The sequence below is a fragment of the Strix aluco genome, chromosome 9, assembly GCF_031877795.1.
Source record: "Strix aluco isolate bStrAlu1 chromosome 9, bStrAlu1.hap1, whole genome shotgun sequence".
NCBI lineage: Eukaryota > Metazoa > Chordata > Aves > Strigiformes > Strigidae > Strix > Strix aluco.
This window is the reverse complement of record NC_133939.1, coordinates 19,115,953-19,140,082: the sequence shown is the minus strand read 5'-3', so window position 1 is coordinate 19,140,082 and position 24,130 is coordinate 19,115,953. Positions and strand designations below refer to the sequence as shown.

At 42.8% G+C, this 24,130-nt stretch overlaps 1 protein-coding gene across 23 annotated transcripts in view; it reads left to right on the top strand.

Annotated features, from left to right (window-relative positions):
- LPP (LIM domain containing preferred translocation partner in lipoma) overlaps positions 1-24,130 on the top strand; it is a 348,295-nt gene that overhangs the window by 201,368 nt on the left and 122,797 nt on the right. For 21 of the 23 annotated variants that reach the window (XM_074833994.1, XM_074833988.1, XM_074833995.1 and 18 more), the window contains one exon: positions 15,133-15,807. In XM_074833994.1, the coding sequence (XP_074690095.1) occupies positions 15,133-15,807 (675 nt within the window). Of the gene's footprint in view, positions 1-4,505; positions 4,763-15,132; positions 15,808-24,130 lie in introns of those variants that run through there. The other 2 variants (XM_074834002.1, XM_074834004.1) reach the window with 2 other exon arrangements.

Sequence of the window (24,130 nt, the reverse complement as noted above, 5' to 3'; positions counted from 1 at the left end):
GAGTGTGAGCAGATGTGGCTGCACAGAAACCACTGAAGCTACACCTGCTCTGAGTCAGATTTGGATGCGGAAATCTGTTAGTTGTGAAATAAAGAGCATGGTTTTGAGACACGAATGTGAATGGGTCAGTACTGTCATTTTCTGGGCCTGAAAATTCTCATCTAGAGCTTACAGGGCTTTTCCTTGGGAACACTGGGGAAAAGGGATGGTGTTTGGGTGTGTGGGAGCCCTCTCCCCATGCTTCTCCCAGCCCTGATCACTCTTTTTGGGAAGTATCCAGTGCTCGGGGGACCCTGCCCAAACTTTCACAAGACATTGCTCTATGAAGATGAGTGACACTGAAATTGTCAGCGGCAATGCTTCACCCGCCTGGCAGCCAGCTGAGCCAGAGCATCCGGACGCTGCTCTGTTTGCTCAGTGTTCCCTGCGCAGGGATGGGGAGCAGCCGGGATGGGGATGCTCCTGCCCACTCCTTGATCTGTGTGGGACACACGTGTGCTCCAGCCGGGGCCCTGCCAGCACCACGCTGAGACATTGGCTCTGCTCACCCGCCTCCTGCCAGCGCAGGTGCACTTTATTAATGAAGGTATTTCGAATGGTTTGATTCTACCTCTGGCTCAGTTCAAAGCATCCCTCTGTCGAGAAGTCCCTCACCCATGGCACAGGATGCCTTACCCTGGGGCTTTCCTTTGAATTTAAACTTTAATGGCTAATACCATTAACTTACAATTTCCAGCATAAAAACCATAAAAGCCACCAGCAGCAATGTGTTCAGGAGGGGCTGCGGTGCTCCTTGGCTGGACTCTGCTTCCTCCAGAGGTGATGGGCACAAGCAGCATTTTGCTGCTTTATTTACTAGGTAATTTTCAGCTTCTGGTAGAGTGAGCTGCCTCCAAGGGACACGGGACTCATGGTGACCCACTCAACACATGAGGTGATGGAAGCTCTTAGCAGAAATGACTGTCACTCAGCAGGGGGGACTCCAGACTGTACCAGGGCTTGGGAAGTCAACTTTTTCCTCCTCAGGTCCATAGTATCTCTGCTTAATAAGTAAATAATCAGCCCTCTCTTGATTACTACCCTTTGATTACTTCACCTGCATGCTGGGACTGACAAGAGTGTATAGAGAGGAGGTGGCTGTCTGTTCCAGCAGCATTCACAAGCTGACTGGCAACATTTTGGTGTTAAGACCATACCTTTTCAGGGGCATCATAAGAGCGTAGCTGAGGTGTGAACCCCTCCTTTTCAGCTTTTATTTCGATGATTTGTCCAAAATAAAGAGTCATATTTAGGTCTGTAGGGTCTGCACTGACTTGGTTTGCTGAAGGAGAAGTTACTCTGGCTCTAACAAGCTTAAGTCAGACAACGACCACAGTACAGGAGGGAAAGTCCCACTGAAATTCCCCTCCCTTCCCCACAGGTTTCTGTGATTTTTGGCATGAGTGCGTTGCCTTAGAGTGCCTGGAAATTTTCATTATAGGTGAGCAAAATTTCAACTCATTTGTCTACCAAATTAGAGCAAGGCAGGGGATGAACAGTAATAAAATTCCTCTTTGTTGCAACAGACCCATTCTTGCTCATTTGGAGAAAAAGAAAAGCCTCTCGTGTTTGCATGTGTTTTGATTTTGATGCTGCTTGAGCCTTGTCCCTCTCTGAAGTCCTTTGGATATTTGTATTCCAGTGGGAGGGGAAACCATTGGCAGACTTTGGCTTAACACCATGAGGATTATTTTTTTGGGGGGACAGGGGGAGTAAGAGGTTTTTTTTAACCTTTTTTATTGTTCTAAAGGAAAGTTTGCTACTTATTATCTCACAAGCTTTTATCTGGTGCTGAGTCATGGAAGTGAGAGCATGTGTAGGCGTCTTAGCATAAGAGAGAGTAATTCTGTCATTTACATTTACAGACAGTTATGCTTTCCAGAAAACTTTTTTTTTTTTGTGGGTTGCAAAAGTGATTAATCTGCTGCTGAAACTGTCAAAGGAGGTTTTCTGTTTAAGAATTTTTTGAAAGAGAGAAAAATCTGTTTCTACTTATAGGAAATAATAAGGTAGAAATTGAAATGAAAAAAAAAATCATACTGAAAGAACAGACAAGAAAATGTTCCCTTTCCTAATGATATTTTTCCTTTTTCTTTTTATGTACCTATCCATCTGTCTATCAGCCTATAGATCTATCTGTCTGTCTCATGGAAAAGTCATGTGGACTTTGATAGATACAAAACTAAATATAGTAGAATGATGGCTGAGTTCAGCATTATCAGTTCCAGCTGTTAAAAATATCATAGGTTCAGTTTAAAATCATTTGTATTTTCCCTTTAAAAAAACTTATTTCATTTTCTTCTTAGTTTTCCATCAGGCTGTTTAGCTTTTATCATGTTTTAAGCTTTTTCTGCAATCTTAAAAAGTACTTTTTTAAAACTAATTCCAAAATCCTCAATTAAATATTTCCTTGCAGCAGTAGTAGGATAAACTATTTATTTTATTTTCCTTCTTCCTTTTTTCCTTTTTCCATTTTTCCTTTTTTTTTTTTCCTTTTTTCCTTTTCCATCTTTTCCTTTAAAAAAAAATCTGGTAGGTTTCTATTATTATTAAAAAATAATTAATTACAGCTGAGGCAAAACTTTTCTTCCTTAGGATATATTTTCAGTGGTGAAAACTGTACTGCTGCTGAAGGTTAAAGACAGTTATTGGCTTCAACCAAATTTGTACAGATCATTGACATTAACGGCATGACCTGCTGTGATTTTTGTTTGTTGCATCCATTCCTAAGGACGAACTGGACACGAAATATTTAGCCCGGAAATTTTTCTAACAAGCCGGGCAGTGATATTTTCAAATAATCTTCTAGCAGAGTAGAGGTGGGGGTACAAAAACTTGAGCTACTTTCAGCATAGTTTATCTCTTTATGAAGAGTATGATATGATGTATCTGCCCAGAAAAAACTTTCTTTTTGGGATTCCAGTGTAGCTGATACTGGTTAGTTAGAGGCAAGGTAGCTAAAGCAGGATGCTGTGCTGCAAGCTGTAGTTGTCACAAGTAGCCTTGGACAGAGCAAACGAGTACCCATCATCTCACTTCCCAGCAAGGAGAGTGTGCAGGGCAGAGAGCGTGTCCTCTCCAAGTCTCACCTAGCTGAAGCCCTGAGCCCAACCCCAAATGCCATGTCTGCTCACTTGCTTTGGTTAGAAGGGTCGTTTTTGGTGTCTCCCTTGTCCCTGCTCTGGTTAAAGTGTTTGCTCTCTTCATCCCCCATTTCTTACAGCTACCCTTTCACCCTCCCCAACCAGAGTAGCTTCAACTATGGTCCTCTGGCCTTCAGCAGAAAATGATTTGTGTCATGTAAGAGGAATATTGATTTTCATATCACATGGCCCATGAGGCTTTGGAAATCCCATTTTTTTCCTGTTAGCGTGGTTTATCTCTAGCTTTTAGGAAGAGGTCAGCTTTGGGCCCCATGAGATTTCCTGTTCAGGGTGAATGGGCTCTGCATTTAGATCTTTTCACTGGAAAGCCACACGCTGCAGCTGGACTTCTAAATTAAAGGGGGGAGGGAATTAACCTGGCTTAACCTAAGTTTTGAGAATTCTGTTGAGAGGCCAGTGACTCATTTAGAGAATTCAGTGAGTCCACAAGGGCTAGAATGATACTTCTGAAAGCTTATAGAATGTCATTGCTTTGTGTTTTAACAATTGGGTCCTGCAGTGAATTCTTGTGGGTTGTTATGGAAAAGAGATTTATTGATGACTTGTGATGCCAGGATGCTTGCTCCGTGCATAATTATTTTTCTTAAAATACAAATACGTCATGAACTGGAAAAAAAAAAAAAAAAAAAAAAAAAGGCATTACAAGCTAGACATGAAATACAATTTAATTCCACTGTAAATTCAGATCCAGACCTGAATTTTCCCCACCGCTCTCAAGTTCAGGTCTGGAGCTTAATTTGACCTGTGACAAACAAGAATGAAAGCCACGAAACTCCAGTTTGGATCCAAAATTCCTTGCAGTTTTTGGGCGTCCACTGCTGAGTTTTGGAGAGCGTTGAGCCCTTGTTAGATCAGTGTTGAAGCCAAGCTGCTCAGAAGGACTAAATTAATACTCCCTAGTCCCAGAGTGTTTAGCATTTAGCACTCCTGCCCCAGGGCTAGAAGGTCACTGTTTCAAATTCTGAAGTTAAAAATGTCAAAATCGGTTAGGCTATAAATCCCAGTAGCCATCAGTATGCATTTATACATCCACCAGAAGGAGAAAAGTGAGGAGAGAGGGAGGATATGTCTGTTTGTTTTGAATTAGCACGCTTATTTTTAATTCCTTATGCAAAAGTGTTTGTGGATGGGTACACAAGTCAGGGTGCACAGCTGGCCCGAGAGCTGGACTGGCAATGCTGCTGCCATTACGTGCTGAGCTGGGTGCTTGGAGGTGCTGAGGTTTAGTCCGGTGCAGGCTATATTTAGCCTTGATTATAAATTTCATTTGCTTTCTTTCAGGTTGCAGCAGCATGATTTGCCAAGATCTCCTTACATGATGAGTTTTAAGCAAAGCTAGACGATTATTGCCTGGAGGAGGTTAGATCCGTAGGATTTGTTACAGTTTGCATAGAAACCTCTGCTGTGTTCCCAGTGGGGAGAAAAACCCTCCGAATTCAGAGACAGTAGTAGGCCAAATCCTGATCTGCAGCATCCAGTGTATTTGGAGTAAATCTTCTGGAGTCAACAGATGTGCTTAAGCTGGCACCACTGTCACTGAGATCAGAATGTGGCTTTATGTAAGGCACTTTTAAAAAAATTTAACTCAGGCAGCAAGAGGTAGTGAAGAATATTCTGGTTCTCAGCTGTGACTATGATAACCTTAACCCAGTCAGCAGCCATGGAGCAAATGTCTTGGGATGTTATTTTGGTCTAAGAATGGTGTAAGCAAGGAAAATTATAAATCATAACTTAATTGGGCTCATTAGGTTGTTATTGATGAAGTTTAGCAACCTTTTTTTTTTTTTTCCTCTCCTTAAAACTGCTGAGCTGAGAGGAGTGTGGTATTAAACTAGTATGTGGGACTAAGCTGCATCAAAAAAAGTTGACTTTTGGACGAAGTATATAACCTATTCAGCAATATCAGTTGTTAAAAACACAGCTCTTGCGTTCTGGTCAAGAATGAAGAGAAGATTTTTTTTTTCTTGTTCTTTGTTTTTTTGTGTTTTTTATATTAAAAGTTACAATGCCTATTTGTGGTTTTGTTTCCTCAAGGCATATTTAGGAGAACTGGATTAATTTATAATGCCATTTGCAACAGAACCAAGCCTGGTGAGGCAATGGATTTGAGATTGCTTTACACAGGCTTTTTAGAGTGATACTGTTATGATTCTAAATTTTTATCAGTGTGTCTTTTGAGGAAACGCTTTATTAAGCATACATTTAATGTAATTATACGTTCTCTATGAAGAGAGGAAAATAGTGAGGAATCAGTGATTATTCTGAGTTAAAACTTTAATTTAAAAATATTCTAACTTTCTGTTTTGTTTTATAGTTGAGTATTTCTGTGGTACAGATGGCATTTTTTCTTGTGCTATAAATTAATGCTCTTTCACTTTCCTGGCTTATTACAGTACTGCCCTGGTGTTTTGACTAGACATGTTGCAGTGGGTAAATTCTGTGTATCTTGGTGTATGTATTTATATACCTATAGAATAATTTAAAAAGCCACATCAGGTGAAAGAAAACCTTTCCAATCAGATAGGTTTTTCAACACTGTACTTGGAATCTGTGATACTGTGGAAAGACTAAGGTATTTCGGGCAGGGGTGATAACCCAGGCAGACGGATAAATGAGGGAACGTTCCACTCCGCTTCCCAGAAGGAGCCATCTGGGAAAACAGTTAAATTTGACCTGTTGTTGGAGTTCGTCAGCCTTTTGGAAAGGTGTACATTGGATCTAATAGGAAAATAACCTCTCTGTCACATCTGCCTGTCTTTTACTTTTTTTTTTTTTTTTTGGTTGAGCTGTTATTTTTCTGGTGAGGCTGTATAGTTTTTCTCTGCTGCTAACCACTCAGGTTACTAACTTGAATCATTTTGTAGCCCACTAAAAATATTGGCATATGACAGTGGGTTCTGGACCTCAACTGAACCCTAAGAAAACAGATGTTATATGAACATGGAATTGTTCGCTGATGCTTCTGCTCTTCTGTACTACTATTCGCACAGTCTTTAAAACGTGGGGAAAAGAAACACATGTTTTTTACAGGAAATAGAGACAATACTAACATTCAAAAATGTTTATGCCCTCTGGTAGGATAATTTTTAAAATCTGGTTTAATAGACTTTCGGAATTTGAAAAAATAAATAGGTTATAAATGCAAGCAATGAAGCAAATAAATGGAATCGTAAACAAATAACAAGTAACACAAAGTAAATCAAGTGGTGTCTGGGTGCATATGTATTTCATATTATTTATGTGTGCATATGCACATTCTTTTAATGTTCTCTAGAATTAATAAAGGAAGAAAGCTTGTATACTCTATAAACACTCGAAAACTCCTTTGCAATTTAGTAGACAATGAGAAGCTTTTATAGAGTTTTTGGACTGTTCTTTAAATCTGTTGTTCAACACACAATAGCAAATGATAACTTTACCAAATAAGTTGTAGAAGACTTCTCCAGAAGACTTCATGAATACATGTATTTTGTCTTGTCACTCGCAGGTGCGCATCCCTTTCCCTTACTCACGCATCTTCCATTATACCTTTTTAATCCATTTTTTATAATCATGATACACATCCATGGATAGCAGCATAATCTGTATAACTCTCCAACCTGCCCATGTTTATCATGCACACGAGCTTCTTTTCCATTACAAATAGCAAGCTATAAAAGGAAGAAAAAAATGTTTTTAAGTCTGTGGATGGTGTAATTATGATACTCTAAGCTTCACTAGCTTAGTAATAGCAAAAGTCATAAAAATACTTTGCTTACCCAAAATTCATACTTATAGGGGGGTGGGGGCTTCCCATTTGTGAGGCAGAGCAACATTTTGCCTAAATTAAGCAAGGAGACTTGTTCAGCCCATTAGAAGGGCCCAGTTTGCTGAATAGAAATGCTTTAGACATTCCCATGTTGTAAGCCTTAGAGAAGGTGCTTCTTAAGGAGCTCAGTTTCACTTCTCCATGCACACAGGGACTTGCCTTCACATGGTACTGCTCTACCCTTTTTGTGGTCTTCTGTTCTGGGACTGTATTCAGTAGTTTTGTGGTGCACAGGTCCTTATGTAATGTGTTGCTGAGTCGATGTGCCACCAATTCAGCCAGTGCAGGGGACTGCCGTTGCATGTTCCTGAGGTCCAGACTGGCACAATTTGTCATTTTAGTGATGAGAGTGGGAAATTACAGAAATATCCCGAGAGGAATTCAGAAAACATTTAACTTCTGGTGACTGGCATCTTCTGTAGCTTTTTGACAAAGATATTTTTCGTTCTGATACCCGATGTTCTTGTAGATGAAACTGCTGCTGCATTTGAACTGCTCAAGTGGAATTGATTAAATAGACTTTTAATCGTAACTAGCCCTTTCAATGAATTAAGCTAAAATTATGGCCCTTGACTGTCTACCAGAGCTAGAAGTATTTAGGTCAATCGTTTGCACATCTTTTAAAACTGGTCTCTCCCATAGTCCTTCTCATAAATACCAGATGATCACTCATCAGAAAGGGAAAAATGAATAAAAAAGCTCATAGTAGTCATCGTAGTGATAGCATTGGGATAAACAAATAAAAAAGTAAATAGGAAACTAAGAAGGAAAAGCAAAATTCTTCCCTGGCATAACACTGTTATGTTTTGGAGACCAAACATCTCAGATGTGTTCAGGCTCTTTGGAATTAATGGAGTGTTGGAAAGTGGAAACCCAGATTGCCCAAAACACTTGACACTCGTACTGCAAGCTGAACCAAGGTGTGTGTCTGTAACTGCACGGGTCAGTTGTGAAAGGCTGCTTTCCATGATAAAATATTGGAGGTCAACTTGTTATCACCATTTTTTTTGTGCACCCTCTTCTCCCTTGTGTTTCCAGCTGGGACATCACAAGGAGTACAAAAGAGGTTGTGAACAGAAACATTAAGAGGTATGTTGACTCCTTTTCCACCCGTGGTAGCAGCTGAAAAACAGATCAAAGTTCAGAAGCAGTTGTGTTCTTGTAACGCTTTATGGCATCTGTAAGGTATTCTCTTTATTTGAGAACCAGAGATGAACACTTTATTAGATTTCTCCTCTTCTTTTGGTATAATGCCTAGGAGCAATCCGTTCGAATACCTTGATAGCTTCTGGTGATCAAGCCAGCAAGCTGAATCCCATATAAACACATCTGGGAAGTATGAGTGTGGCTGCTGATCCATGCACAGCCCATGCCTTTGTGACACTCACTTGTCAGCTGTAAACTAGAAATGAGAGAATGATGAAACTGTAAAGAAAAGCTTCATCTGATTATAAACGTGATTTGGCTGAGGGCTTTAAGGTTTTGGACTAGACTTCAAAATTTTGGACCAGATTCTAAGTGAACTTTGACACATAAAGAAATTGTGTTGAGCTGTGTGCACCACATAGCAGCAGTGCAGAGGGGACTGTTGTGTCCTCAGTGGGCTTGGCCTAGTATCTGGACATTATAAAGGCGGCCAGAAGATCCTGTATATTGAAAATGCATCAGGTATGCTGAATGGGAGCAGTGTATCTGCCCAGGATCTCTAGACATTTAGCAACCCAGCTGGAACTCTACCAGAACTCCAGGTATTTGTAAGTCCCAAATGAAAAGCCAGATTTCTCTTTTTCACCCAGATGTTATTTTAGATAGAAAAAGAGGATATGTTCAGGGGAACCTGGCCATATATTATCAGTAGCAAGGCAGCTCGTTCAAATACAGAATTTAAAGTCAACAGGAGTTAGAAGTGTCTGCACATCAGGAAACCCTGTAAAATGCCTCTTCACATTTTCAGGTACCTAAAGCCCCAGGTTTCAAAGCAGAGTATTTGATTCTTCTCTGGGGTTATCCTTCCCAAACTGAGAGGGATCTGGGATCTGCTACCTTAGGCAGGAGGGAGGCTCAGCCCAGCCACTGCTCCTGGCAAGGCAGCGGCTCTAATTCCAGTGAGAGCCACTGTTCAGCCTGGAGGTGGAAAAGGAGGTGGGAAAGGACAACCCACCCATGTCACCCCCCTTCATACACTGGAAATGTCTTTGCGGCCCGGCCTCTCGGTGTTGCGTTGGCTGCATGGCATGGCAGGGTCCCGATTGATTGTCTGAGCTGCTGGCACTCAGAAATCCCCTTGGTGTGCAGCACTAGCTGAGCTTGAATGGCAGTCCCACTTAATGCAGGGAAAAGGTATCTGTGCTTCTTACAGTCACATCAAAATTACCTGCTTATTGTGGAATTTGTCTCCACTAACTTGTGCTGTCTAAATATTCAGTGACTTGTCTTGGCTGGTTTTATGCTTCTTTTACAGTCAGTGGAGTGAAGTAGATTCCCCCAGTGGATGATTCATCTCCCCTGTTTTAGGCTTCAATATTAGAATGGGATAAATGACCCCGTGGAGATGCATTTCACAGAGAGCTTTAAGCACCTCCAGCTAGCCGAGGTGAATGCCAATCCATGGCGTCAGGAGAAGCTAAGTTCATTTTCCACCCTTCGCTGACTTTCCCACCCGGGCCTCCAACCACCACCACCACTGAGAGATACTTAAAAAATTTCAGCTGGCACATGCCTGAGCTGACCCCGCATTTCAGTCGAACTTGTGCCCGTGGACCATGCAGAAGAGTGGCTGAGTTAGGAAGAGAGATGCTGCACCAGCACTGTGAACTGGCAGCCCCCTGGGAATGCTGCATCCTGGGTTCAGCCCGCCAGTAGTTCCCAGGTTTCTGCCTTTCGAGGAAGAAGGGTTGTTTCATTCTAGCCTGGAATAAATAGCGACTGAAATACTTGAAAAAGACAGCCGCAGCTAGAGCTGTGATTCTCAACCTGTGCTCTGCAAACCCTGGGGGTCCGTGGATCACTCCTAAGGTAACTAAGAAGAATTCAGTAAAAGGTAACTTAAAAAACCATGTTTATTGTCAGTAGATTAACTCCCTCTGTAAAGGAGCATGTTTCTCCTGAAAAACATTTGGAGGCTGCCGTGCATAAAGGTTGAAAACCACTGAGCTGGAGTAATGTATCTTTATATGTGATAATTTGACAGCTAAAGGGCTAAAGCTATTCAACTGTACCTTTATGAAAAATGCCTGGAGAATTGAATAGAATGTGGTAAACTTTGTGTTGGCATTTTTGATCCAGTCTGTGAAACTGAATAACTGAAGGGATTCTATAGAAAATACTCCACAAATGCACAAAATAAAAGGAGAATGAAGTCCTTTTTATAAGGGTTCCAGCTGATCACATAGAATCATGCTCCTGCTGTAGACTGTAGTTATTCTGTACTCTTTTTAAGATTTAACCCTGACAAATAGTATAGAATTATAAGCTAATTTTTGTAGAACAACAGGTTTCATCCCTAGTACCTGTGTGATGACTTTAGTTGTAGGTATATGTTGAATTTAATTTAAGATCTATGTAAATAATTTCTACAGAATGAAGAATTGCAGAGATACTCAGGATTTCAAGTTTCCCCACCAGGGCAGATTTGAATCTAGATACCCAGCTTTGACAGACCCCTAGGACAGCACAAGTTTATCATACCACCATAGACTTCTTGTATGGTCATTGATACAAGAAACTCCTCCAAATGTTTATAAACTTTTCACTGCATTTAAGAACACAGGGCAGGAGTTACCAAGCAAATTGATTCCCCTCATGGTTACACATGGTAACTTTTTTTAGAAGTGTTTTGGGGGTTTTTTCCTCCCCCATTGATTGAGTTTTACTTGATTTTTGTCAGTATTAGTTCACCTTTATTTGAACTGCTGGATAATTCATTTGTAGAAGAGGCAGAACATTTAGGTACTTCCATCTGTGTTTAAACAAGGCTCTTGTGCTTTCCCCATTAAAAAAAAAAATATTTTCTATTATAATGCTTGTGGTAGATGAGGTTCTGAATTTAACTCCTTCCTACTCTAGTTTCTCTTAACAACTCTGCATTATCAGCACCTGGGGTTTCTAGTTTACTCTTTCTTTGCAAATATGAATTTGCAAGAAGGAGTTGATGGTAAGTAGCGTGGTTCTAATTTGCACTTGCAAAGCGTGTCAGACAGTTTCATCTAGTGCATGGCGAGCAGAGGAAAGCCTGTATTCCTCTGAAAACAGCTCTTAGAGGATTCAGAGAGCGTGTTTGGCTGCGATGGTCACTTGCAAATGCAATATGGTTTTGAAATGAGCTGTCCAGGAGCTGCTGGAGGGAGGGATGCCTGCACTCCTATGAATCCACTCTTTGTCTTTCTCCTTTGTCTTTCTCCTGTTTTTTCTTGTTTTCATGCTTCTGGGCTGTCACTTCAGTGTACTTTTGGATGAGTCTACTTTGTTACGCTAGCAAAAGTTCTGTGGACTCATTTGGATGAAACATTTGTGACAGTCATCTGTTTTGCTAGGACTGTACCCAGTGATATAGGCAGCCCTTTCCAGCTTTCTATTCATTACTCGCTCTCTATCTACCTGGCACTTTATAGCCTCATCCATCCCTCCTGTCTTCCTAGTGCCTTCCAGACATCTGTTGAAATCACTCTTCCCCATGGTATCTGAGTACCTTCTGCACATGACTGTCCTCAGAGCAGGAATCTTGTCCATAGTTCATGTGTGTTTATAAAGTCTTTTCTTAATCCATTAATAATCTAGAGGTTTAAGCCTGGGTGATATTTGAGTGCGTGGCTGGACATGCAAAAGGCTGGACTGTGGCCACCTATGTCTCTCTCAAGCAAAAGGGCAGAGGATTTATGGTGATACCTCACCTGTGCCCTTGCTCAGGAGCTACAGCCAGTGTTCCTCTTTGTGTCCCCATAAATCATCAGTGCTCCAGTAGTGTTAAGTTCCCTCTAACCTGTCCCATTTCTCTACTACACCACAGTAACTAGCCTTACACCCTCTTCCTCCCCCTAAAGCCCATCTTTCATCACACACTTGCCCAGCACCCTCTGAGGAATTCAGAATGAGTCATGCAGGGCGCCTCTGGGGACTCCTACTGAGGCAAACTTCCTCCTCCTCAAGGCAGCCTGTGGTTTGAATGCCACAATGCAGCCAGTACTTGTTAGCTTGAGCTTTTGCTGTGAAGTTGATGGCAAAGCTTGGTCTCTGACCGGGACACCCCCAACTTGCCGCCTTCCTTCACTGGGCTCTGGTGCAGGAGGGGAGACTCTCAGCTCATCCTCTTTGTAGTGTCAAACATGGGAGCTGCTCAGAGCCTTTCAGAGTGCCAGTCAATAGGCAGTGAGAGGTTTTTTGGAGAAAGGGGTTATCATTCATTCTTAAGGTATATTCCAGTCCAGGCAGGAGACTAGCATCAACACATTAAGTGAAGTGTTATGTGCATGTTTATATGTAAGATGAAAGTCCCCCAGTTCTTGGGGTGGAATAGACTTCCATCGCAAGAGCTTTACTAGCGCTCTGTCATCACCTGCTTCCAGAGTCTGCATTCAGAAACATAAGATGTGATGAATAGGGCTCATTTCTGGTTTGGTTCGGGCTTTCCCCCTCCCCCTAATAGGCCATTGTCTTTAAAACATTATCTACCTTCTCCCTCTTCACATGGAAAAGAAAAATGCTTTTCTGGTGGTAATTACACAGTGCCGCGTTGTGGACCTTTCATCCCATTACAGTAAGTGGACAAACTACTGTCACTTACAAGAATAAAATAGGTGAGGAAATGAGAAAGTTTCTAGCACTCCCAGGCATAAATGTCAAGCTGACATGGGAGAGTAAGTCTGACAGAAAGGAAATTTTCTTGCTAGCAATGAGTGCTGGTGCAGTTGTGCTTTGACACAGGGATTGAGGAATGCCTGCTCCTCCTCAGATGTTTAAGAAATAGAAGAATCAGGTAGTATTAATGGAGGGCTACAGACCCTTAACCTGTCTCTGCCCTTGCAGTTCAACTGAGACATGCTTTAGCTCTTCTTTGCTCCCAGTTTCAAAATCTCTTCAGTCTATGTACTGCCTTGTCATGGATCTGTTGGCAAGGTCAGGGTTTGAATACATTGAGATGTTTTTCTCCAGCAGAAGTTTGCTGCCTTATTATTCCCCACCTCTGCATACACATCTTTTACATCTCTCAAAACAGATTGATGGTCTTATTTGCCTGTTTTTTCGCTCATTTATAGTGATTCTTCATGGGAGGTTTACTCTCACGGGAGGTTTGCCCTGAAGGTGTGATTGCAGGAGCATTGGCAAAAATGTATTTGCACATTGCTAGGGAAGAGCTGTCAGTTGGATAGCAGAGCTTCCTTATTCCTTTGGTAGACTTACTTGTGGGCTGTGGACTAGAAGTTGAGCAGCTTGCTCTTATCTCCCTTTTCATATGTAGTGGTTGCCAAATGTTGGGGTGGGGTGTGTCTCCCTTTCTCCCACCTTCTATGGAAGGTGAGTTTGGTATGCTTGGAGGTCCAGAGAAATGGGTGGTTGAAGTTCCTCTCCAGCCACTGGCCCGGGTTGGTTTGGCAGCAATTTATTGCCGCCACCTGCTGACCAGGCAGAGGATTTCTCTGGCCCGGGTAGAGCTTGTGCATGGGGTGTCCCCATGAGCCCCCACCGCTCCCTCCCCTGTCCAGCAGTCCCAGCAAGAGGATGATGGGGCAGTAGGTAGAGGTCAGGGTGCCTGCATAAAGCAGGAACGCCTGAGGACAAATACAAGATTGGTTGTTTAGGGAAAGGTGGTATATGCTTTAGCGTGAGGACTGAGCTGGTCTGACTTTGGGCTGCTGTGAACTTATAGGTTATCAAGCAGATCGCGGTTGAGGTCAAGCCCGGTGCAGGAAGTTTGGATGAGATATAACCTCATATAACTATAGTGTTAAGTGCAACAGCAAAGAAATACTGTCGAACTGCATGTCTTCAGTGCATCTCTGTATAGGAAGGCATGAAATTCAGGTACTCTTTTGGAATAAAGGAAAATAGAGAGGCAAGAAATTTTACCTAATCCTAAACTCCTGAAATTCAAGTTTGCTCTTCGTTGATTTAGTGAAAAGACTTAAGGGTGATCGTCAGTGTTCTTCAGAAACTATTCCACATTGTTAGCTCTTTAACAAAGATGTCCTTTCACACCAGTGTTTTTGGATGTGGGATTTAAATATTAGGTAAATCAGACAAACAGGTACAGACAGAAGGATGTATGATGCCTATTAGGACAGTGTCACTGCATTAAATTTTCATTTGGTGGCCAAATCGCAGGAAGCGGTGGCACTTGCTGTGAACCTCTTTCTTCCCTGGCTGCCTGAGTGCTGCTGTGTCTGGGGCACCGGTGCAAGGTTACGTGGCTGCCGTGGTGGGAGCTGACCTCTGAAGCTCTCAGGAATCCTGGCCTGCTTTCTGCCCTTTAATGAGCCATGTGTAACATTTGCCTTCTCTGGGGTCACTCCAACCTTTCAACCAGCAGTGGTTAGGAGCAGAGCCAAGGACAGGGACACCTCCGTATTTTGCTTTGATATAAGTGAATTCTTGCAGCTTAGGAGCTGCTTTCAAGCCATCCCATTCTGCTGCCTCCTGCATTGTTAAAGGAGCTCCCATATTGGGGGGCAGTACCCTACAAGTGCTTTAGGGACCCAAGGAATTTCATGTCTCTGTAGAGACTGTAATCTCATTTTCTCTCTTTTTCAAAACACTGTCATTTTCACAGGAATGCATGGACTCTCGCCTAATTATTCTCCTGCGAGTCTCCCTTTTTCTTGCGTTTATCGCTTTTTAGTTTGTTTGGTCATTTGGAGGTGGAGGAGAAAACTCCAAGGAGAGACGAAACACCATGCACGGCAGTTCTGCTCAGCTGCTGCGGCGCCGTCCCTTTCTGTCAGAGCAGGGAAAGGTTACTATTACCATTTTATAACGTGGTCTCAGGTACATTCCTGCTTTCCTAAGCAGTTTGAGTTGCTGTGCAGATGTTACTGTAAAACCCCACTTCCACTTAACCCCTTGCTGCTCGACCTGATGCCCGAGCAGCCCCTCCTGCTGACGGTGCGTCTCTTTCTCCTTGCTCCCTAGGGCTCCGGGACCTCGAGCAGCTCCGCCGCCACCACCCCATCCGTGTCCACCCCTGTCACTGGCCACAAGCGGATGATCATCCCCAACCAGCCTCCCCTCACCGCCACCAAGAAGTCTACTGCCAAGGGCCCGGGGCAGCCAGCGCCCATCCCGGTCACTCCTGTCGGCACCCTGAAGCCTCAACCGGTGCCGGCCTCCTACGCCACGGCCTCCACCCCCAGCCGCCCGGCCTTCAACGTCCAGGTGAGGACGGCTCAGCCCAGCCCACACTACCAGCCGCCCGGCCCGCAGCCCGCGCACTACGGCAGCCTCGGGCCCGGCCAGCCCTACGCTCCCCCGCCGGCCCGCCCGCCCGGTGCCCCGCACTACGGCCCTCCACAGCCCCACGGGCCCGACTATGGCTACGCCCCGCCGCCTGCTCGGCCTTCAGAGCCCGCCTACGGCTATGCACCTCCACAGGGCCGCTACCAGGACCCCTACTATGGGGGGTATGGGGGGAGGAACGGCTCCGAAGCGCCCTACGTGCCACAGAGCTCCTGGAAGGCCGAGCCAGCGTATCCCGCTAGTAACACCATGGGCCAGGCTCCTCCTGGGCTCTACCAGCCGTCCGGCACAAAGAAGACCTACATCACCGACCCCGTGCTGGCCCCGCAGCCGCCTGCGCTGCAGCAAAAGGTAGGAGATGTGGGCGCTCACTGGCCTTCCTGGGGGAGTGGAGAGCCATATGGCTGAACATGCCTTGGGACCCTCCCTGCAAGGTGGTGTGGGGGATTAAATGGTGCCTGCAGAGTCTTGAGGCAGGTATCCCTCCATATGGCTTCTTAAAAGCTGGAAATAGGCAACTCTCGTCTGGTTTGAGCCCGAGGAGCTCACTGGCCACACCTCCATATGGCATTGCTGCGGTTGGTCTTCCCTTCTGGGCCCTTCCAAGATCGAAGGAGAGGTTGGGTGTGAGCTGCTGCTCTATGTGCTTGTGGACACCTTTGGTTCATTGGACAAATCCTTCCTCTTCTCAGACAGATAGGAGGTATGCTAGAGGCTGGTTTTGATTGTGGTTCAGAGCAATTGCGGAGGTTGACCTCTGGTGTGTCGCTGCTCAAAAAACACTTATCACTGAAACCACATGGAAATGAGTTCCCACAGAGCTCAGCTCTGATTTTCCTCTTGGGTGATGGTACACTGGGTCGCCTTCATCCACTTGAACCGGTGCCTGGACCTCATAAAGCAAAGCCAATTTGAAATAGTTAAACCAGTCTGCCTGGTTTCTCTGCCCAAACTTTGACCCTGGCTGGCTTTTGTCGCTTCTGCTGGTGGCCGTCTTTAACATGGCTCTGGGGGGGACACAGGCACTTTAGCTTTGTGGAGTCCTCGTAGTGTATGACAAGCTTAGGGTCCACTGAAGGGTGAGGATGGGCAAACCCAGGTGGGTAGGCAGTGAAGCCGTTGGTGCCCAGGCCAACCCTGGCTTGTGTCAACACATCCCTGCTCTTCAGCTTGTGGCTGCTTGCGGGGGAAGGGGAAGAAGCTTCTGATACGTAACAGAAAGTCTGTCCTTTTGGCATTTTCTTTCACTAGCAGCACACAGACTGTTTTGCCTGAATTCCAGATTTCCTGACAGTGGGAACTTTTGAAGGCAAAGATGTTTCTCCAGGCAGTTTAGAGAGGGCAATAAATTACAGAAGTCCTTGAAATATTATCTACTAACAGTTAAGAAACTGCTTTTTCTCTTTTCTTCCCCTTCCTTACCAAGAAGCTAGGAGTGGGGAGAGAAGTAATAAACTCTCAGCTCTGCAGGTACTTGGTATAGAGCTTAAATTGGAAAGTAGTGAAAGACACAAAATTTGCACATAGCCTTAACTGGTGTAAATCGTTGTGGTTCCAGTGGAGTTACTGAGGAAATGCTGAGGTACAGCAGATCCATATTTAGACTTTTATAGATACAAGTAGGCTTATATATATAAAAAATTCAAAAACTTTAGTTCAGTCAGCATCTCTATGGAAACACAAATCATCTTGAACCACAAACAGCACAAGCCTGTTAGTCTCATTTGCATTACAAAGCTGGAGGGACAATTTAATTTAGCTCAAGTTTGGGGTTTCATGTATGCACATATATATATATATTTGTATATATGTTTGTGTGTGTGCACATGGCATTTGCAAATATACATGCAGAAATACTTCATATATATCGCTATAAAAATAATTTCAGTTCTCCCACAAAACAGACTATTATCTGCTTGGTGATAAATCCCGCCAGAACCTTCATTCCCTTCCAGCCTGCTAAATATCTGCATATCTATTTCACTTTTGAATTTACAACTCTTCTGTAACATATTGGTGGCAGACTCTGCTTGATTGCTGCTTTGTGACATATATAGTTTAATTGGTGAAGAATTGAAGGTTATCTTACAGTCTAACAGGAAATGCGTAGTATTAAAACACGGTATGCTTTGCCTGTTGATGCAGTGTTGTCCACTTTTACTGCATGCTGTTCTCTTCCTTTGCAGACTAACTCATTCATAAAATCAACTTTTGAAATTAATTTTATTTACAGGGAAAAAAAGGTAGGCTATGTTAGAGCCAGATATCTGACAGGGAGAATTGTTACTGTGATTTGACTTGTTTGTCGCAATGTGAATTTTAACATATTTTCCTACACACAACTGGCTTCTGCATTTTGTTGTGTTTTGCCTTTTCAAGGTTGGTTTGAGGCCTTTCAGCTAAGAAAATTTATTTGAGAAGCCAGGGTAAGAAGCAGGCATTAATACATATCACATAAAATGCAAGACCTTTAGGAATTTTTCTTCTTGCAAGAGAACGATCTTAAAATATAAAACAAATTTTAAATGTATTCAAAAAAGTGCATTCTTAATTTTGAATGCACTTTATGTGCAAAATATTAAGGATGTTGTAACAAATCCATGTCAGATTAGAAGTTCATGGTCCTTACTTCTAATACATACTGTGATCCATCACTGTGAGAGGTAAAATTTTTCATTAAATTTGTTTAGGGTTTTTAAAGGGTAAACAAAAAAAAGGGTATTTGTATTTTGCATTCTGGCTAGGAAGAGGTTTACAGTACTGTGGCTCTGTGTTTTTTGCTGTGTGCTAATCGTGTTGAAGTCGCTGCTGGTCCAAAATAAATCTGGATTGGTATGGGAACAGCAAATAATCTGTACTGGTTTTTAAAGCCCACTGAGAACAATGAGTTTTACTCACACACTTACTGTGTTGCATTCTGTCCTTGGGCCAGCTATGGAAGTGAGAGTCATGCATGTGAAACCTCTGTGCATTTTAGTCTTTTGTAGCACCCCATCTAGCATTAATGCCCAAGTCCTAGTTAGGAAATGAACTGGTGGAGTGCATGTCCTCGTTTAAACCTTCACATGCTTCAAGGGCATTCCTGGCCAAAAGCCTCAAGAGCTTTCTCCTCTGGATGGTAGGTCGTGGGGATTTCTGTAGGACCAGCAGCAGAGTTGTCATGAGACCATCACAGAAACACGTGACATGACTGGCTACTCTCATGCTCTTTGCCAGTGGTGCTGTGCCCGCTCAGACCAAGTCAAAATCTGAAGCTTCTCTCTTAACTTCTCCCCTCCCAAAGGCCAGAAAGGAAAAGACCAGGGTGACTCATTCGTTACACTGATTTCTGGCACCAAGATGTCCACAGCAGAAAACAGAAATGGCAAAGCCAGTTTCTGACGTGGAAAACTCCTGCAAGTTTGCCCTGTGGCCAAAACAGGGTTGACAAAACTCCCACCACTGACCAGCTCAGCTACCACCAAATGTTTCTGTGCTGGACTGGTTAAGACAGCAAATACCCTTGTTGTTATACCTCCAAATAGGTCTAGGTCCTTTCACTGGCTTTGGTCATGTTTGAGTGTTTTTGAGACACTGTTGCATGTCTTCCAGGTAGCTTTGTGGATCTTTCAGGGACCTTGTGTGGCTCCTGGTATATTTGAGGGATGGCCATTGTAGACACCTGGGAGGTCTGTCCTTCCTAGGTCTCAGATCCCTTGTATTCTCCTTCCTCTTTCTGAATCTACTCATAAGCCTGAGGAAACACATTCCCTCCCAAAGGGACCTACACGTTTTCGTCATCCAGACTGAGTGCCACTGAAATCAATTGAGACAGCCTGTGGTTTTGGTCCAGAATGGTGGAAATCTTAACAAAAATCGCTTGAGAGTGATCTGCTGATTTGGGGAGGACAAAGGTGTCTTGTAGCTCTGATTTAGTATAGCATCCAAATCCATGGTCCTTTGCTGCAGATTTGCTGGAAGGAGTAAGGGAGCAGTGTCCCTCTGGTAGCTGTGTCTGTTCTCACTAACATGGCACAAGTGTACAAATCCCCTAACCCAATTAGCCCACACCAGCCACGTTGTCCCCATTTACCCATATGAAAGCATCAGTGCATATGGAGTATGACCTCCTCTTCAGACAGCCCTTCTAGGTGAGCGCTGTGGAAATTAAGTGGGGAGACAGCTGGAAATCAGGAGGTAAAATTAATGAAGCAGCTTATGCTTTTGGCATGGTTTAGGTGGTGGTGGCCGCTCGTGATTAGCAGACCTCAACCGCCGCACCGTTTCCGTGCTGCTGGAGGTTGTGTTTCTTTGCTGCCTGCTGCAGCCACTATCGACACAGTCTCATGAAACTTGCAGTGCCCAAAAGGGGACTGGGACAGCTCACTGTTTTCTCATTCTACACAGCTTTTGTCAGTTTTTCCACTGATTTAATACCTGTGATGGAGACATTCGCTTGGAAGTTTCATCTTTGCCTCAAACATCTGCTCACCAGTGTCCTTTGCTATGACTGATGCACTTCTCTTGTACTGGTTTAATAATTTTTACAGTCTGCCATCACTCACATAAAGTAGATACCTCCGGCACTTGCATTTGAACTGAGACTAATGCTCTTGCTGTTTGCTGTTAATCGAGTGACTAGGAATTTTTTGTTCTCTGCAGATGAATAAATGCAATCTGCCAGATTCCCTCCTGCTGTCACAGGGATATATTCTTTCTTAGTGTTGCTTTTTGCTTGTGGAGAAAGGCAGGCAGCTTGCTGTACACTGCCTGCCTCCTCCTGAGTGTCTTCTCCCCCAAAATCTCATATCTCCACCCAAGTATTCTCTTCCCAAAAGTCACGTATCGAAAATTTCCACTGGATGGGATTCAGAGACAGTATAAAATGATGGTTGAAGTTGGTTTTCTGTCAGTGTGAGACAGTGGCTTCCCATAGTTTTAAAATGCTAAAGTAAAGCAAAAACAAGTAAAATGAAAAGGCTTATTTAAAATATTCTACTTTGGCATTTAATGAATTGAAATAGACAAAAAGCTAATGTACAATGAAATAAAAGGCGAAATTCTGAAATTCAGAATTGAATTTGTGATTTCAACATGACATTTCAAAATTTCCAGATGAATATGCGGTTCCTTTTTACCCTGAGAATAGCAACAAACGTCAAAATGTTGACATTCTTCACAAAACAGTAATTCCGAGTTCGAACCAGCACTAGCTGTGTATCAGCTCTGACTCTGTCATTGCTTCTGGGTGGATTAAATAAAATGCTGTTGCTTCTGTTAAAATGAGGAGGAGGGGAAGAAGGCAGTGGTGTCTAACAATGAGATGAGAAGCTCAGAGTTAGGACTTGGTTGTACTCTGGCGTTGAGAATGATTTTTTCCTCTTCATGATATTATAAACCTCTGCATCAAAATCTTTGTGGATTTCTTCAGGATTTTCAGGTGAAAAGGTGCTGGCAAGAGGTGCAAAGAGGTGTTTTCAGAATGCTGTGCTTATCCTGACTGCAGGAATCCAACAGAGTCTGGTTTATACCCTGAACTTTCAAAAGAGCCCAATTCTTGGCTTCAAATGTCTTTAACATTCTCGTTTCAGAACTTTACTGTTTGTTCTTTGTATTGTATTTTTATTATTTAAGCACTCCATATACTATCAGGAACCAGCTGATGACAGAGCAATTAATCAGATTTGTCTCTTAGGAATCATATATTTGAGTTGCTTTCCTGAAATAGAGAAATGACAAGTTGCCAAACAATTACCTTGAAGTTAAAGATAACAGGGAGCCTGCAGTTACAGGAGCAAGTCAGGTCAGCATATATTGAAAAAACAACTTAAATTTACAGCTTCAGGATGCAGCTTTTGCAGCTTTAGCCTTTAGTCAGCCACAATGGGTTAGTAATATAAGACGAATAATTGAGAAAGAGGCTTTTGGCATAATACCTGGATGTTCTTGCTTGCTCCTTCTTAAAATAAGCTGAGGACAATGCCTCCATACATGATAAGGCATGGGGAAACCTTGAAGTTAATTAAGGGCTCTGTTTCTGTGCTGTTTAACCCTTGATAACCAAGTGTCTACCTTGACAGATACTGCCAGGTCATGTTACAGTCTGACAGATAAGAATTTTGTATCTGAGGCCATAAAATGTCATAAGTGTATGTTTACCCATAGGTGGAAGGGAACATCTGATGGGGATGCTGTCTGTTTTTCAAGCAATGGTGCTTGCCTGAACCTTGGGGCTGGCTGAGCTCAGGTTTGTAATGGGCAGCCTGGTCTGTGGCACGATGAGGCAAGGTTGGCATTGCTACCAGTTTACAGCTTTCAGTTCTAAAAGCAGCACCCGTAAAAGTGAGTGCCACTTAATTAATTCACAGGCATACTCTGGCTGTTGTGTGTGATGGTGCTGCTGATTACTGTTGGAACTGTTTCCTTCCGTTTTAAAATACACTCAAGTCCAACCACATCGTAATTCTTCCAAAGCCAAGGTACCAGAGCATGTGGTGAAGATGTTCTTCTATCAAATAACCTCTGTGTCATTGTCAAGTTTATTGCAATGAAGCTAGGACATGAATGGGTAGGGAAACTTGCCCAAGCTTAGGCACCAGTTGATTAGTAGAGCTGGCAAGAACAAGAATACATGGAGCATCTTGGTGTCCTTGGATGGCTCTTCTGTTTGAGGTGAGTAGGGCTCTGGCTGCCCTGTTGGTGTGAAATGTCTTTGGCTTATTACCTGATGGTCATTCCAGTGTTAAGATAAGGAACTGCTCACATCATAGTGATGCTTTGGGTGATGTGACATTTTGGTCATGTCATTTGGAGTGGATTGTCCTACATTTGGGTGATTTTCCCACTGACCTCTGTGAAGCATATTTGTGGTCTTAATCCAGTTCTTAATGGCACGTGTACACATATTATAGTAGTGGTTTGTTACTAAAGCACCAGTTTGTTTAGGGAGCTGTGCACAATTTAAAAGATGATTCATCTCTCCATTGATAGGCTAGTACTTCTATGAGCAGGCAAGCTAGAAAATGGTCACAGTGCATAGTGAGCAGTGCAAGCCATGTAGGATCCCACCTGAAACAGATATGCAGCTATAAAGAATAGAAAGTAGTCTATAATGGCAGCTGATGAAATATTTTTTTCTCCAAGAGTAATGGTAAGAAATAGTTGGCAATATACAGTTACATTTACTGATCATAAATGTTCTGGTACTAAACTAACTTAGGTCCCCACATAATGGGCTTCCTGTTAAGATTTACCTCTGAATAACTATAAAGAAACACAATATAGTAAATTAAATAGCAGCCTTTGGGGGGAAAAAAAGTTTAAAAAAAAAAAAAAAGAGAGGAGGTTTCCTATCACAAGCTGAAAGAACTCCTGCAAGGCAAAGAGAATCTGCAATTATACTGACAGTTTTGTTCTTAAATGAAAATAATAGTGAATTATAAAGCTGTAAAATTGTTTTCACAACAATATTTTGTTTTTATAACTCATGCTATTTCACTTAGTAGCTGCCTGGCTCCAGAGCAAGTTACATAACATGATAATATGAATATGGTGCCTCAACTTTTTGTCTAGGGAATTAATTTAAGGGCTCTAAACTTTCCAATCACATTTTCTTCTTTGTTCCAAATGCAGTGTATTCTCTCTGCTTGAAAAAATATCAGATGAACTGTGTCTTGCTTGTAGCAGAGTAGTATTTATATGCTTCTTTATCCACACTAATAGGGTAGTGACTTAGTTTACATGGATCCTCAAAATAGTCCAGACTGAAATGTGCTGTCTAAAGTCAGCTACATAAAACAAATTAGAAGAGCGGAGCTGCTGTGTGTTAGCTGATCAATCTAGCATTAGCAAGGATTTTCCACGGTGTGGTTTAGCACCAGCACAGACAGATGAATTATTATTACTGTCAGTATCACTCATCCCCCCCAATTAAATCTTTTTCTAAACAAACAAACAAAATTTCCTCAAATGAATTGGCAGTAATTTAAACTGACGTATTAGGATTACTTTAGTCATCAGTCAAATAGAACCACGCCTGAGCTATAATACAGCAGATTAGCTATAATAATTTTCATCCTGTTATTGCCTAGTTAGACTCTATTTTACCAACACCTGAAGAATATTTTTTTCAGGGGTTTCCTCCAGCTTTGTGAGAGCTGGTCTCTCATTAAATGAATCGCCTTTCTGTTCTTGCTGTGAGAGAGCTTGAAGTGAAAACTCGTGGCTTTTTCAGGGAAGAATATTGCATAAATGGCCAAGGAAGCTCCTGCTGTATATTTGCCACTGATAGATTCCTTCTAAGCTGTCACCAGGAAGCCTGGTGGGTTTCATTTTTCAGTCTAAGTCGATGACTGAAGAAATCTTCGTGAAGAAGTGCCCTGCAACATTTGTACTCTTGTAAACCTCAGTTCCGTGAGTATCTTGCAGATTTAAAGTCCCAGGTGACTATCGTGTTCCCCTGGTCTGATGATCAGCATCAGAGAGGGACCTCCTTCTCCAGCTTGTGTTAGAAGAAGGCTCTTTAGTTTCCTTTGCCACATCAAAGTCCTTTCTCCCTCCTGTTAAGTAACTCTTATTTGTGACCTCTCTTTCCTCAGGCTGCATCCCAAGAACATGTTTTAGAAACACAACAATTCTTGCACAGCCTCATTTGAATGCTTCAGTTAAAACTTTCTCCTAAGCCGTTTTCCTTAAC